General features: G+C 36.0%; 1 protein-coding gene across 3 annotated transcripts in view; it reads left to right on the top strand.

Annotated features, from left to right (window-relative positions):
• NEK1 (NIMA related kinase 1) overlaps positions 1-14,490 on the top strand; it is a 204,331-nt gene that overhangs the window by 35,048 nt on the left and 154,793 nt on the right. For all 3 annotated transcript variants that reach the window (XM_036762736.1, XM_036762737.1, XM_036762738.1), the window contains exons 7-11: positions 292-359; positions 810-896; positions 3,745-3,799; positions 7,441-7,641; positions 9,959-10,019. In XM_036762736.1, coding sequence (XP_036618631.1) covers positions 292-359; positions 810-896; positions 3,745-3,799; positions 7,441-7,641; positions 9,959-10,019 — 472 coding nt within the window. The remainder of the gene's footprint in view (positions 1-291; positions 360-809; positions 897-3,744; positions 3,800-7,440; positions 7,642-9,958; positions 10,020-14,490) is intronic.

The following is a 14,490-nucleotide window of genomic DNA, read 5'->3' as shown; positions in this document are numbered from 1 at the left end:
GATTAATCCAATTCTGTGGTTGATACAACCTGGGAAACAGGCTAAGACTATTTATTATGTTAAATACATTGGAAAACTGAAAATAGTCTTTGGGACAGACTTCCCTGAAGAGTACAGTTCTTCTATACTTGAATCATATCATTGAGTTCATTTTGTTATAGGACAGTCTTAAAGAGAAAAATTATTTAATCTAAATTACTAGGTAGCATACTTTCCCCTTTAATTCTGTAGGCTAAAGACTTATCTAAAGATTTTGAAAACTGATATCTAATAGTATCATTTCCCTTTCAGAACATATTTTTAACCAAAGATGGGACGATACAGCTGGGGGACTTTGGAATTGCTAGAGTGCTTAATAGGTAATATATTTATTTTGAAGTTCCTTGAATGCTTCAGCAGTTATGTGATTCCATTGTGGGTAAATTGAAAACCCTCTACCCCTTCTCATTCTGTGAGATTCCCACTAATGCCGACCCATAGACCTTCCACAGATGATCTTCCCAATGCTCTGAAGGCTTCTAACATGGTGTGAGTGCCAGAGCCAGTTCTTCACTGCTGTCCTTGGCCTGCCTTTTTCCTGATGCTTCATCTCCTGAGTGATATCCTCTTGGGCATAGATTATTGGTGAAAATAGGCTGCAGCCTGGCCATGCTACCATATGTCTCTCCACAGTCCTTTGGGTCACCCCTAATTTTTTATTCTTTAGAAATTTGATGACACTTAAACTTGAATGAACCTGATAATGAATGTGATCATTTTTAATGTGTTAAATGTCTTGTTACACTGGTAATTTTCTCTTTTCATTCTAGTACCCTTGAGCTAGCTCGGACTTGCATAGGAACTCCATACTATTTGTCACCTGAAATCTGTGAAAACAAACCTTATAATAACAAAAGGTACCTAAATATGATGTGGATTTTAATTTAAATATCTTAGACCATTTTTTACTGCATTAGTATGCAAGACCCTGCTTTGTAGTCTGCCAGTGCATGGCTGAGTAATTTTGCCACAGTATTTTATCTGTTTGAGGGTATCACATAAAAAGTGGGAATGAGTAAAATTCCGTCACCATGAACACCAGTGTAAAAAAGGCTTCTTGCAAAAAGCCACTTAAGTAACCTGATCAGTGACTCATGAAAGCCTGGCTTTGTTTGAGTTTACATAACTGTGGACAAACAAGTATTTTTTCTGTTGTTTCCTTGACCAAAGGAATCATTACTCTCCTAAAGCAAAGAACTTGTTTTTGAGGAGCCAACATGGAACAGTGGCAGGAATGGTGGAATCTGGACAAATCACTCAAGCCCTCAACTCGAGTGAGGGGCTTGAATTCCTTCCAGCTCTATCTATAATTCGGTCATATTTACCTTCTATGTACAGAGAAGACTTTTCTTTGTCAGTTCTCCTTCAGTCCTTGTTTCTTCTGCGTCAAACCACTTAAGCAAAATCTCCTTTCATTCTCAAACTGCCACCAAACAAAACTGCACAAAAGATTCAGGACGTGGGAAAAGGAAAACTGTGGTGATATGTGTATGACAGCTGCCTCTTTACCTTTTTGTGGCGGGGAGGTAGCCAAGACAGCCCCAGCTTGGTTTCATTCCTAAGTTCTGTACCTGGGAACATGGCTTCTAGCACTTTAATTTGGCCAAAACCAATATTGCAAAGAAACAATAAAAATGGGGTTCATTGTGAAGGAATTTTATTTATAATTCTTGAGTAAACAGTCTCCCAATGGGTATCCTTGTTCCAGCTTTCTTTCTCTCTGATGCATTCTCCACAGAACTGTCAAAATAATTTTCCTAACATGTATCCAACTGTCATTCCCCTACCCAAAAAGCTTTTGTGACGCTATGTTTTAGTCTTCATTATAAAACTCAAAATTTTCATCCTACTTCCAAATAGGGTTCCTTTCTAGTTTTATTACATATTGCTCTTCTTTACATACTCTGGGTGCTAATCCAACTAATCTGCTAGGTGTCCCCATACACATGCCATCTCCTGCTTTTGCACAGGTGGCCAGGCCCAAGTTTGGAATCTGTTCCCTCTTTATTGCCTTGTAAGAGTTCCCAGCTTTCTTCAAATAGCATGGCTCAAGGGTCTTTCCTAATTTCTCCCATTTCCCTTATCCCCATGAAATTATTTTGTATTGCTTTTACGTTTTCTTTGCATTTACTTCTTTGTGTGCATGTATTCCCATCCACTTCTCTGTCACTCAGTAAGTCAGTTCCTTGACCTGAGCTGCTTTGTGCTTCTTTTGTATCACCAATGCCTTGAACACAGTAGGTACCTAAATGTTTATTGAATTAAGAAGTGCCAGTTTTTACTTTGCTCTTAAGCAAAGATATGCAAAATAGAGACCTCTGAATTTTAATGTTATTTCTGCCACTGTGACCTAGTATGAATCAAAGTTTTTTCATTGGAGTTCATCTTTAAGATAGGAATCTTACTGAATGAATTAACATTTGTAATATGCTTTTGAAATTCTAGAATACTGATTGTTTCTGCTCTGTCCTCTCTCAAGATGCCTACTTTTTATACTTTTCCATAAAAATTATTAGTACAGTTTTGCCAAATCCATTAATTTGTGATAAGCACTTTTATAAATTAATATTATACCATAGCTAAAATTTAAACAGATGTAATCAAATTTGCAATTTTGTCTCTTGATAAATTTGTCTCTTCAAAATTAATTGCCATTTGGGTTATGAATTTATAATGTGCTTTTCTGCAGTGAGACGAAAAGTCATCAGGGCAAAGTCACCTGAGGATGAATTTTATTCTGCTCTATTTAAACCTAGTTCAGAGAACAAGTGGTTCTTATATTTGATTCAGAAGTTATATGGAACTTAATATCCTTACACTATAATATTTCACGTGATACTGGGTTTTTTTAATGAAATAACCATTTTGTTTCCATTTTAATTATGCATGGCAACTTTGGATTTTCTCCCATTTTTCTTCATAAAATTGCGGTATTTGAAATTTAAAGTTGCTATGTTCAATTCAGCAAACATTATTAAATGTGTGTAAGGTATTGTGGATACAGAGATACAAAGTAAACAGTCCCCTGCCTTCAAGGAGTATCCCATTCTATTGGAATGCTGTGTTTTGTCTTCACCATAATTTCTATTTTGTTTTGTTTTGTTTTTGGAAGGGTGAAGGCAGGGCAGTTGGGGTTAAGTGACTTGCCCAAGGTCACACAGCTAGTGTGTCAAGTGTCTGAGGCTGGATTTGAACTCAGGTCCTCATGACTCCAGGACCAGTGCTCTACTCACTGCGCCACCTAGCTGCCCCTATAATTTTTTAAAAATAAAATATGCTAGCCACATATTTTTAGGTTTACTTTGGAACATAGATCTAGAACTGGAAAGCATCTCAGAGGTCATTAATCCACTCGCTTTTTCAGTGTAGTGTGGTGAAAAGAATACTGGTTTGGGAGAATCAGAAGGCCTGTTTCCAAATTCTGACTTTGCCACATGGTAACCGCTCATTTATGTCCTTAGGCAACTCATTTAACATCTCTGTGCAGCAGCTTCCTCATCTATTAAATAAGAGGATTGGAATAAAATAGTTGGCTTCTTGTGCCTTCCAGCCCCAGATCTATTATTCTTGATCCTAAAGGTGTCCTTGCATACTTTGGTTCTGCTTTTGTTGGGAGATATGGATACATTTGTTATCTTAACATCAGGAACTTGATGTTTTTAAAGACCTAATAGAAATACTTTTTCTTGGCTTTTTATTTTCTAGTGACATTTGGGCTTTAGGTTGTGTCTTATATGAGATGTGTACACTTAAACATGCAGTAAGTATGTCTTTAATACTTCAAAGTTATTTGCATTGAATTCAATGTACTCTTCATTACTTTTGTCCTTTGACATCTTTTGAATGGTGGCAAAGCACTGGTGGTAAAATTTTTGTTGATCATATTTTTGGACTTTCTTATTTTATCTTCTCCTAAGCATAAATTTAATTTTGCTTAATTAGCCATTTGTATTTAGATATACAGTTATCCTTCACACATTGCGACTTTCCCCATCTTGCGTCAGCATAAGAAATTAAATGGGAATTTTGGGGGAGTTTTGCAGAAGCCACAGACAACAGGCAAAGGCCAGCAGACAATGCAGAAAAGGTTTAGGAACTCAGAAATGCATAAAATATATGTACAGTATTATACAATATCAGCCTGAATTTTACAATAATGTATTGTAAACATCCCATAAAAGAAAATGAAAAAATTCAGACTTCTTCTGTGATAGAATGGGAGGGCCATAAAATTTTACACAGATTTTCCAGATTGTGGGAGTGTCATGCCTCTAACCCCCGTAATGTGTAAGGGGCAACTATAGTCTCTTCCTAAGTTTAATAGTATTTTTATGCTTGTTTTTAACAATTTCTTTAGCTATATATAGGAATGAGGATAGGACCGAGGTGGGGAACCTGTAGCCTTGAGGCCACACGTGGCCCTCTAGGTCCTCACTGTGAAGTTTAGATTTAGTCAAATGGCCATACTAGATGACCTCAAGGGCCACATGTGGCCTCAAGGCCAAAGGTTCCCCACCCCGGTAGACTGTGATGTCACTGGTGTAGGAAACTTGGTCTACCAATGCAAGTCAGCACCTGGAGCGCTGGACAGTTAAGGGAGTTGCAGAGTGTCATACAACCAGTGTGTATCTGAGCTGGGACTTGAAGGGATCCCAGGACTCCTGGATTCTATGGCCAGCTCTTGGTCTGCTCACCCATGCTGTCTCATTTAGCCCCAGAACTGAATTTAAAGTTAATATTAAATTGATTCACTTAATATGAATTTTTAAAATTTGGCTAATCATATTGCCTAGACTCCTAAAAATCAGAATTAGTTTCAGTTAAAGGATTCCACACAGTGTCTTTGCCAGAACACTTTATTCTAACTTTAAATACTTTTAAAATAAGATTAAAAATTTTTTAGAAAAAAACTTAAATATCTAGATTTATAAGAGTTGAAGAAGCACTGAAGGGGTCATGAGTGGAAAAAGTTTAAGAAGCCTTGATCTAGAATATGATAGGCAGTATGAAAAGTTAGAGTGCATACTTTTCATGTATGCACATTCTCAGGTAGCAAGACGAGCTTTGCACAACTTTGTCCCAACCTTGTGTTTTATAGTAACTTCACAAACACTTACACCCAAACCTGGTCCCTTGAAGCAGAAATGTTCTACCCTCTGTTGGATAATGCTAGTAGTCTGCCAGGGGATGTTTGATAGTTGAGAGAGGATAAGAAAGCAATTGCTGAGCATTGGAGCAGCACTATAAAGTCTCAAGGGGAGCTGACTTGCCTTTTCCCACCTCTGCCTCTCTCCATCCTTGAACTTTGCTGCCTCTTAATTTCTAGCCTGGATGAGAAAAAAATGGGCAGATACTAGGAGTATCTGACCAAGTGAGAAATTCCCGGTTCCCAGGAGAAAGAAGTCAGTATTGTCACTATGAAAACCGTGGAGTCTCAGCTATATCTGTAAATATCTTTTAAGCTTCTTTTGCCTAAATTCTAGCACTCAGGGACATATCTTCCATTCATACAATTATTCCTATGGAATTATGCTTTCACTCCCTACCCGCTCATCCCCCTCCCCAAGCAGTTTTTCACCTAATATAGAGCTTTTGTGGAACCAATGGATAACATTGGGTAGAAGTATATTAATATTTCTTTTTCAAAGGCTTTTTTACAAAAAGGTAGTTGCAGCTAAGTAATAACAGTCATGATTAGCAAAGTGTGGTAGAATTGGATGTCAGCTAGTCACATTTTTGACCTACTTGGGATGAGTGGCTTGTTTTTCGTTTTGTTTTTTCTTTATGCCTTGAGCTATGTCATCCCTCTACCAGAAGAAAAAGAAAATTCAACACATATTTTCCTTTGGCTCACTTTTTAATCTGACAGGGAGTGAGACAGTGGAAATGTCCTGTTCCTTTCTTTGCTACCACCACCAAACAGCCATTTGCAGATTTAATTAAGTCTACTAAGACCTTTCAGGGCTCTCTCATTGCACTAAAATCCTCCAATGGGGACACATAGGACACCACTTGCATTTTCTTCTTGGTAAATTAGATAGCTCTAACTAGAATTAAGTTTTATAATTTAGTGGGGATTTTATTTTTGTTTTTTTTTTTTTTTGTTTTTGTTTTTTTTTGCTATTTCTTTTTGTTTGTCAGTAAAAGTTAACCTAACAAAAAAAATCAAGTAGAATTAGAGAATAATAGGAAAGAAAGTATATTTCTGTCCTTTTAGAATTTTCTCGAATATTCTTGAAAGGTTTAAAATGTATATATGAAATCAAATTTTTTTAAAAAATTGAATTTCATATTTAAATGCCCTGGGCAGAACAGTATTCAAATGAATCCTTTAGTAAATACTTTTGTAAAGTATATGCAAATAGCCCTGCCCCAATTTATATTTTATTGAGCATATAATGCAGGTCACATTTGCTTTTTATTATCTTGGGGCACAAGGCTTAATTTTCTGATTCTTTTTTACTTTTTACTAAAACTAAATTCACTTTAATTCCCAGACTATCATACTTATATCACTCTTTAGCCTCGATGGACTGGAGGTTGTATTTTGTCAAGCTTCAGAATATTGATATAGACCTGCATTTTCTACATTTATAGGGTCGCAGTTTAAGGTAATATAGTGTTAGCATAAGATAATCAGTTTACATGAAATCAACACTCTAGAATAGCATCTTGATTTCAGTTTTATTAGAGGGAAGAAATTTGGAGAATTTCAGAGAATCACTTAGTCTTTGTGAAAAAATATGGGTTCACGTACTTCAGTTGCCTGTGTGAGAATTTTCTGCTCCTAGCTGGGAAGGCAAAGTTCACACATTTACTTTCCTACCAGAATGAAACTTTGCCACTGATTTTCCACCTTTGGGTAATACTCTTTCATTTTTCACTTTTTCTGAATTTTTCCTCTGTGGTTATAAAGTCATACTTTGTCAACGTAAGTTCTTCACCCTGGTTAAATACTTAATCTTACCCTGTTGCTTACTGAATAAAAAAAAAAAAAAAACTTAACACACTTACAGCCAAATGTTAGCATTTGCTTTTGTTAGAATTTGCGTCATTTTCTACAGGCAATCTAGAAATAGTGAAGCAAGTAAACTTTGCATTAAAAAACTCATGAGGAATTGAATATTTGGAAGGAAATTGTATTAATAGTCTAAATTGATAGGAACCTAGGGGTACGCAGCTAATGTGAAAATAACTTCACACATATAATGAGATATTACTTGCCTTCTCAATGGATGGGAGAAGGGACTAGAAGAAGGGAGGGAATTTGGAACTCAAAATTTAAAAATTAATGTTAAAATTTTTAAAGAAAATAAAATTGAATATGGGGGGAGTGGAAAATTATTGCTGTTAAGTGGATAATTTCACCTGTTTATTTACATTTTTTCCCTATAATTCTAGTTTGAAGCTGGCAATATGAAAAACCTAGTACTGAAGATCATCTCTGGATCTTTTCCTCCTGTTTCCTTGCATTATTCCTTTGAGCTCCGTAGTCTACTTTCTCATTTATTTAAAAGGAATCCTAGGGATAGACCATCAGTTAACTCCATATTGGAGAAAAGTTTCATAGCCAAACGTATTGAAAAGTTTCTTACACCTGAGGTATGTTTTTGATTTGATCAAAATTATGATATAACATTTAATAAATTGCTGGTTTGTTACAGTTTACATGCTCAGCAATACTTCTCCAATGCTGGTTGCAAATGCATATTCTCTGAATTGAATTGAACTGATGTTATAGCTATTTTGTTAGCCTAGCAATTCATAAAGCATATTTTTCCTAGCTCCATCCTGTGTGACTCTTGTCTATGTATTCCTTTAAATCTGCCACAGGGAATCTATGCAGTATGGTAGAGATCTTCCTTTAAATATCTTGACACATCTCATGAATACCTTCAAGAAGGCTTGGTCTTCATCTGTTCTTTCTCTCATTATGTTGTGCCCCATCATTTTTTTTTACACCAATTTTACATTTTTGTAACATCCTTGATGCTGCCTTTGCTGTGCAGGGCTCCATTTTTTACGTATTGTAGCTTGCATAGGCTAATCCTATGTTTCTCCATCCCACTTAGAGTGTCCCTCAGGTTCACTGTAACTAGACTGGAGCTCATAGAGGAGACATAGTCTGTTCCTGTGACTATCCTGAACCTACCAAGCCTATGCTCTGTTGATGTCACCTCCATACCCTGATAAGGAAGAAGAGTAGGATTCAGTAGGGGTTCCATTGAATAGACAGCCTGAATACAAAAGATGATTTCATAAAAAAAAAATTAGAACATGACAGCAGAAGACAACCTTTCAGTTCTGTGGCTAGAAGGAGAAACCGCAACTCAACAAGGAATAGAGCAGATCACAAAAGACAAAATTGACAATTTGCATCATTTAAAAATTTTAAATACAACTAGAATAAAAAGATATGCCATCAAGGTTGTAGGAGGTGAGGAGAATTGGGGAATCTTTTCATTAGACATCTCTACTAAAAGTCTGATCATTAAATTACATAGGGAAATTGATAACAAATATATGAATAAGAGCCATTCTGTAATAGACAAGTGACTCAAAATTATCAACAGTTTCTTAAAAAAAGAAATAACAGTTTTTGAACAATCATATGAAAAAAGTGATAGGTATTACTAATAATGTAATGCAAATGAAAACAACTTTACCTCACACTCTTAAAATTCTCTACAAAAATGTACAGTCATCACTCAAAGGGCAGTGAGAGAGGCACATTAATATACCTTTGATGCTGTGAACTGGTACTCCTTTCTGGTTAACAATTTGGAGAGCTATCTTAGAGGAGTGACTGAATTGTTAATACCTATTGTTAGTTGTTAATAACCTAGCAGTCTGAGAAAGTTAAGCAGTTCCCACATACACTGAAACATTCACAGTACTTGTTTTTCTGGTACCAAAAGGCTGGAAGCAAATATTGGAGAATAATTGGACAACTTGTGCATATGAATGTAGTAGTATTCTGTAATAAGAAATGAATTTAAGAATACAGAGGGAAATGGGAAGACCTTTCTGAGCTGATGAAGATCAAAGAAAATAGATACAGGAGAATAATACACACAATGATTGAAGTAACAGAAATTAAAGCAATACATCAGAATTAAGATTAAATACAACAGCCAGTGTTTGTTCCAAAAGACCAATGATAACACTTTTTCCTTCGATTGCTAGACTAGGCATGTGAGCTCTAGGTTTCAGTATTATATATGATATCATATGGAATGAGTTATTAGTGTTTTTTTGTTCCAAGGAAAAGTTTTCTTTTTGGGAATGGAGGAGAGGAGGAATCTGAGGAGGAATAGTTTTAGAAATGTTTTATTGATGATCTTATGTTTTTTTAATATCACTGTCATTTCTGGTAATATCACTCCTCCTCTTTCCCTCACCCTTCACCTACAATTGAAACCTTCCTTGTAAAAAAGAAAAAGTTGAGGCAAAATACATGATTCAATGATCTTCTATGACAATGTATGTGACATTCTGCTTTAGTAATCCCCTCCCTCTTCTTTAGAGGGAAGTTCATTTTGTTTGATGTTTTTTAGAAAGTAGGGTTCTTTACATTTACATTGTTACACTACTTTATCACAACAACCTGCAACACAGTTAAGATACAGAAAGGAGGGATAAGCATTGAGTGTGTGTGTGGGAGAACAATTTCATTACCTTATGGAATCTGTGTTGGCAAAAACAAGAAATAAATTTAGAAACAGAGTAGAATGTGAACATTATTTAGTAAAAGGATTATTTGATTTTTAAATTATAATTTTGGACTTATAGTTTTATATTTGTATTTGAATGTGATTTATTTAGGGAATATAGAGATTATATTGTTTACTAATTAACTTAATCTTTTTTTTGAAGACTAACTTTTTAATGTACTTTTTAATCCCCTTTTTAATCTAAGCTTATTGCGGAAGAATTTAATCACAGAGCATTTCACAGATTTGGAGCTCATCATGTACCAGGTAAACAACATACCTTCAGATTCTTTTCATCTGTTTTTTGAAAAAAAAAAGAAAAGATCTAGTTTAACTATAGTATAATTTGAACTAGTATATATATCCTTATAGAATAAAATAATTTAGTTTCCACAATCAATAATTTGTGTAATCCAGACCAGGTGACTATTAAACTGCATTAATGTTTAGGTTCTGATATGTTCTGAAGTGTGACAGTATGTAAGATTAAACTTCCACCGTATTTGTTGATGTTTCCTCAAGTAATCTAACTTTATGCTTTGGCAATTTGCAAACCTCCTGTACCCCACATCTGCTACACACCCGTGCTCTTGCTATCACTACAGTTGTTCCAAATCAATATTTTAGGACTCCAAAATTCCTTTATCTGATTATAACCTTTTATCATTCCATTATCTCTATGCATTTGTACCCTTAGCACTATTCTTTGTCTCTATGACCTCCAACCCCTCCATCCCTCAGTATTTTCCTAGATCGTTACCTTTGCTCTAGCCATTCTCTCCTTTCTTTCCATTTTGGACCCTTTGGTGAACTAGTTCAAATTTATACTATAGTCTGCTATCAAGTCCCTTGTTCTCTATCCTGACTCCAAGCATAATGCTTTGCCGGACCCCATCTCTGCATTACTCCCATCATCTTTCTCCTTTGCACCTATTAATGTACTGCCAAACAGAGCTTGAAGAAGTCATGAAACAGTGCTGAATGAGTCTACTACAAATCTAGGTTATATAAGTTTAACTGGGCCCTCATTGCGACAAAGTAATCCTTCTCCTTCCTATGCTGTCTCAACAGAAAATGTTCTAAAACGTTTCTTGTCTCTTAAAACCATTCATGACATCTCCTATCCTGCACTCTCAGATGAAAACCTTGCTTCATATTTCATTACCACCACCACCCCAGATTGAGGTAATTTTCCAAGAGCTACCTCTGTTCCTTATCTCATAACCCTCTGATATTGTCCCCTACTATATTTTTCCTTCACCCCAGTCTTTGATGAAGAGGTGGCCCTTCTCTTTACAAAGACCAATCACTCTATCTACGCTTTGGTTCACTTCCCCCTGTTTATCCTAACAGATGACCTCCCCCCCATTATCATATTCTTATTTTTCAAGATCCCAAATCTCTTTGTTCTTAGAAAACACTAGATCCTACCATCTCTTCTAGCTGTTGTTCTGAATCTCCTCCTCAAATAAACTGGGAAAAGCTGTCTACATTTAGTACCTCTGCTTCCCCTCTTCTCAGATATTCTCTCATTTCTGGATTTTTTGGTGATTCCGCTCTCTTTTGGTGCTCACCTGTCTGACTATTATTTGTCTCTATTTCTGTATCTTCTTCTATGTCATGTCCACTAATTGTGGTTGTCTCCCAAGGCTCAGTCCTGGCCCCTCTCTTCTTTGCTCCTTTCTCTTTTACTTGGTAAATATCAGCTCTTAGGGATTCAGATGTCATCTCTGTAGATGTGTATGAAATCTGTATATGAAAAGAATGGGGAGAAATGAATTTACTAAGTACCTACTATGTGCCAGGCATCATGATAAGCCCTACAGATAAAGCAAAAGCTATCAAATTCATCCTTGTCCTCAATGGGGCAAGCTAACATTCTTAGAGGAGGAGACATGAGCAAAACCAGTACAACTAAAATTAGAAGTGAAACAGGTAATGGGGAAAATGTTTTGTGGCGAGGTCCCATTTCTAAGATATGTGAGGAGCTGATTTAAATTTTTGAGAATAAGAGCCATTCCTTAGATCATAGATGGTCAAATCATTTGAACAGGCAGTTCTTGAAAGGATGAGATCCAAGCTATCAGTAACCATACAAAAAAGTGTTCCAAATCACTAATAATTAGAGAAATGCAAATTAAAACAACTCTGAAGTTCCACTTTACACACTTTGGATTTACAAAGTTGACAGAAATGACAAACGCTGGGTGGGCTGTGGGGAAACACATATATTAATGCACTGTTGGTGGAGCCATGAATTGGTCCAAGCATTATTGAAAGTCTTGAAACTATGCCTCCAAAATTATTAAACTCTGCATACTCGGGGGCAGCTAGGTGGCACAGTGAGTAGAGCACCGGCCCTGGAGTCAGGAGGACCTGAGTTCAAATGTGGCCTCAGACATATGACATACTTAATATCTGCAGGACCTTGGGCAAGTCACTTAATCCCAACTGCCCTGCCTTTCCCCTTCCAAAAAAAAACCAAAAACCAAAACTGCATACTCTTTCATCAGTGATACCATTTTTAGATTTATATGCCAAAGAGATCAAAGAAAGAGGAAAAAGACCTATATGTAGAAAAGTATTCATAACAGCTCTTTTTGTGGTGGCAAAGAACTAAAAAGAGAAGGCCATTAGTTGGGGTGATGATGACATTCAGTTGTTTCATTTGTGTCTGTAACTCTTCGTGACCCCCTTCATTGTTTTCTTGGCAAAGATACTGGAGTGGTTTGCCATTTCCTTCTCCAGCTCATTTTACAAATGAGGAGACTGAGGCAAACAGTATTAAGCGACTTGCCCAGGGTCACACAAGTAGTAAGTGTCTGGGTTGCATTGGAACTCAGAAAGATGAGTCTTCCTTACTCCAGGCCTGGCACTCTATCCACTGTTCCACGTAGCTGCCCTTAGGGTTATAGCTGAACAAATTATGGTTTATTAATATAATGGAATATTATTAATCCATATGAAATTAAGAAGGAGGAAGGAAACTGAAAAGATTTTTCTGAACTGATGTTGAGTGAAGTGGATAGAACCAGCAGAACAATTTATATACTAAGAAAAACATTGTAAAGACAACTTTGAAAGACTGAAGAACTCTGATTAGTGCAATGATCAACTGTGATTCCAGAAGATTAATGATGAAACATGCCACTCATATCCTGACAGAGGTGTTAAATATAGTATAGATTAAGACATATTTTTTTGAACATTGCTAATACAGGAATTTGTTTCACTTGACGTCATATTTCTTACAAGGTTTTGTTTTTCTTTTTTTTCAAAGAGTATGCAGGTAAGAGGGAGAGAAAATAGATTATTGTTAATTGAAAAAAATAAAATTTGAAAAATTGTTAAGCACCAGGCATGGACAGCACCTAATATCATCATAAAAATAGATTATATTTTAACAAGAAAAAACTTGTTATTGATGTGGGAACTATTGTATGTAGTTGTGCCACCAACTTCTCAAAACTGAGATCAGAATCTGTGAAGGAGTTGGAGGAGGAAGAGGCGGTGACACAGGCATGAAAATGAGGAAGGGCTATGACATATGTTTAAAACAGTATAACCTTGAATTGTTAAGTAAGTAATTGAAAATCAGCAATGGAAAATAGACAACAGAAATGATATCAACTCAGATTATGATTATTCCATTGAAAAATTTAACCATTGCCAATTAGTTACCACAACAAGAAGAACAGAAGAGCCCAGACAGTGCCACAGTTAGCAAACATCTGACAGAAAAGTTATGGCAGCTAAGGGCAATACCAGATTAGAGTATAAGGATGGTGGATGATAGTGAGAATGTCATTTCATAAAACAGATTGAAGCAATTGAAAGTAAAACTTTTACAGAAACTTTGGTAAGATAGGTACTGAGTTCAGTAAAGTCATCCCAAGGGCAGTCAGGGATTACAATGACAGAACTACAAATGGGGAAAAGAAAACAAAAGATTTATAAAAACCACTAAAAAAATTTTTTCTATAAATGATAATAGAACTACCAAACTTGGGCCCTAATGTCAGTTTCAGATATGCTTACAAAAGAGGCAGAAGTAGCACTGTACAGAACACTTTGATGAAAAATAATGAGATTGGACCACATATATATGTAGGAAACAATTATGCTTGAGGTAAACAATTGTGAGGATATCAAGATACTGATATATATAGTATCTGAAGGAGGGGAAAATACAAAAAGCATGGAAAATAATCTTAGGTCTTATTAATATTGGGGAAAAAAAGGACAAGCAAGAGAACATTACTAACTACTGACATGTGTCTGTTCTCCCATTTATACAAAATATTTGAGGTGTTTTTCCATGAATCATTGTCATCCTTGATGAAGGTTTTAGTAGACTTCCAAAGGCATTTATTCAACAGTGGACCATATCTTTATCGTTTCATAGTTAGTTGGAAAATGTAGAAAATAACAAGATTCCATCGTGCTTACTATTTCTCGATTATGAAAAAAAGTATTGGATTTTGTAGAATAAATATGAGGATATTGTGATCGACGTACACAAGTGCTCAAAGGATCATGAATCAGGCAGTTCATTACTCACAGGCATGCCAGCATGCAGCTCCTTAGCACATATCTCAGGCAGACATTGGAATGCATATCCCAGATCTCTGGATCTTTGCCCTTTTATCTGTTGTGGCTAGAGGTCACAGAGAGCAAGGGACTTGTAAAGCAGTGAGGCATTGGGTGTTAATAGTCTGACCCACTGTCTTGCTGACCT

The sequence above is a fragment of the Trichosurus vulpecula genome, chromosome 6, assembly GCF_011100635.1.
Source record: "Trichosurus vulpecula isolate mTriVul1 chromosome 6, mTriVul1.pri, whole genome shotgun sequence".
Lineage (NCBI taxonomy): Eukaryota > Metazoa > Chordata > Mammalia > Diprotodontia > Phalangeridae > Trichosurus > Trichosurus vulpecula.
Note: the sequence above shows the minus strand (reverse complement) of the source record. Positions and strands in the feature narration are given on the sequence as shown.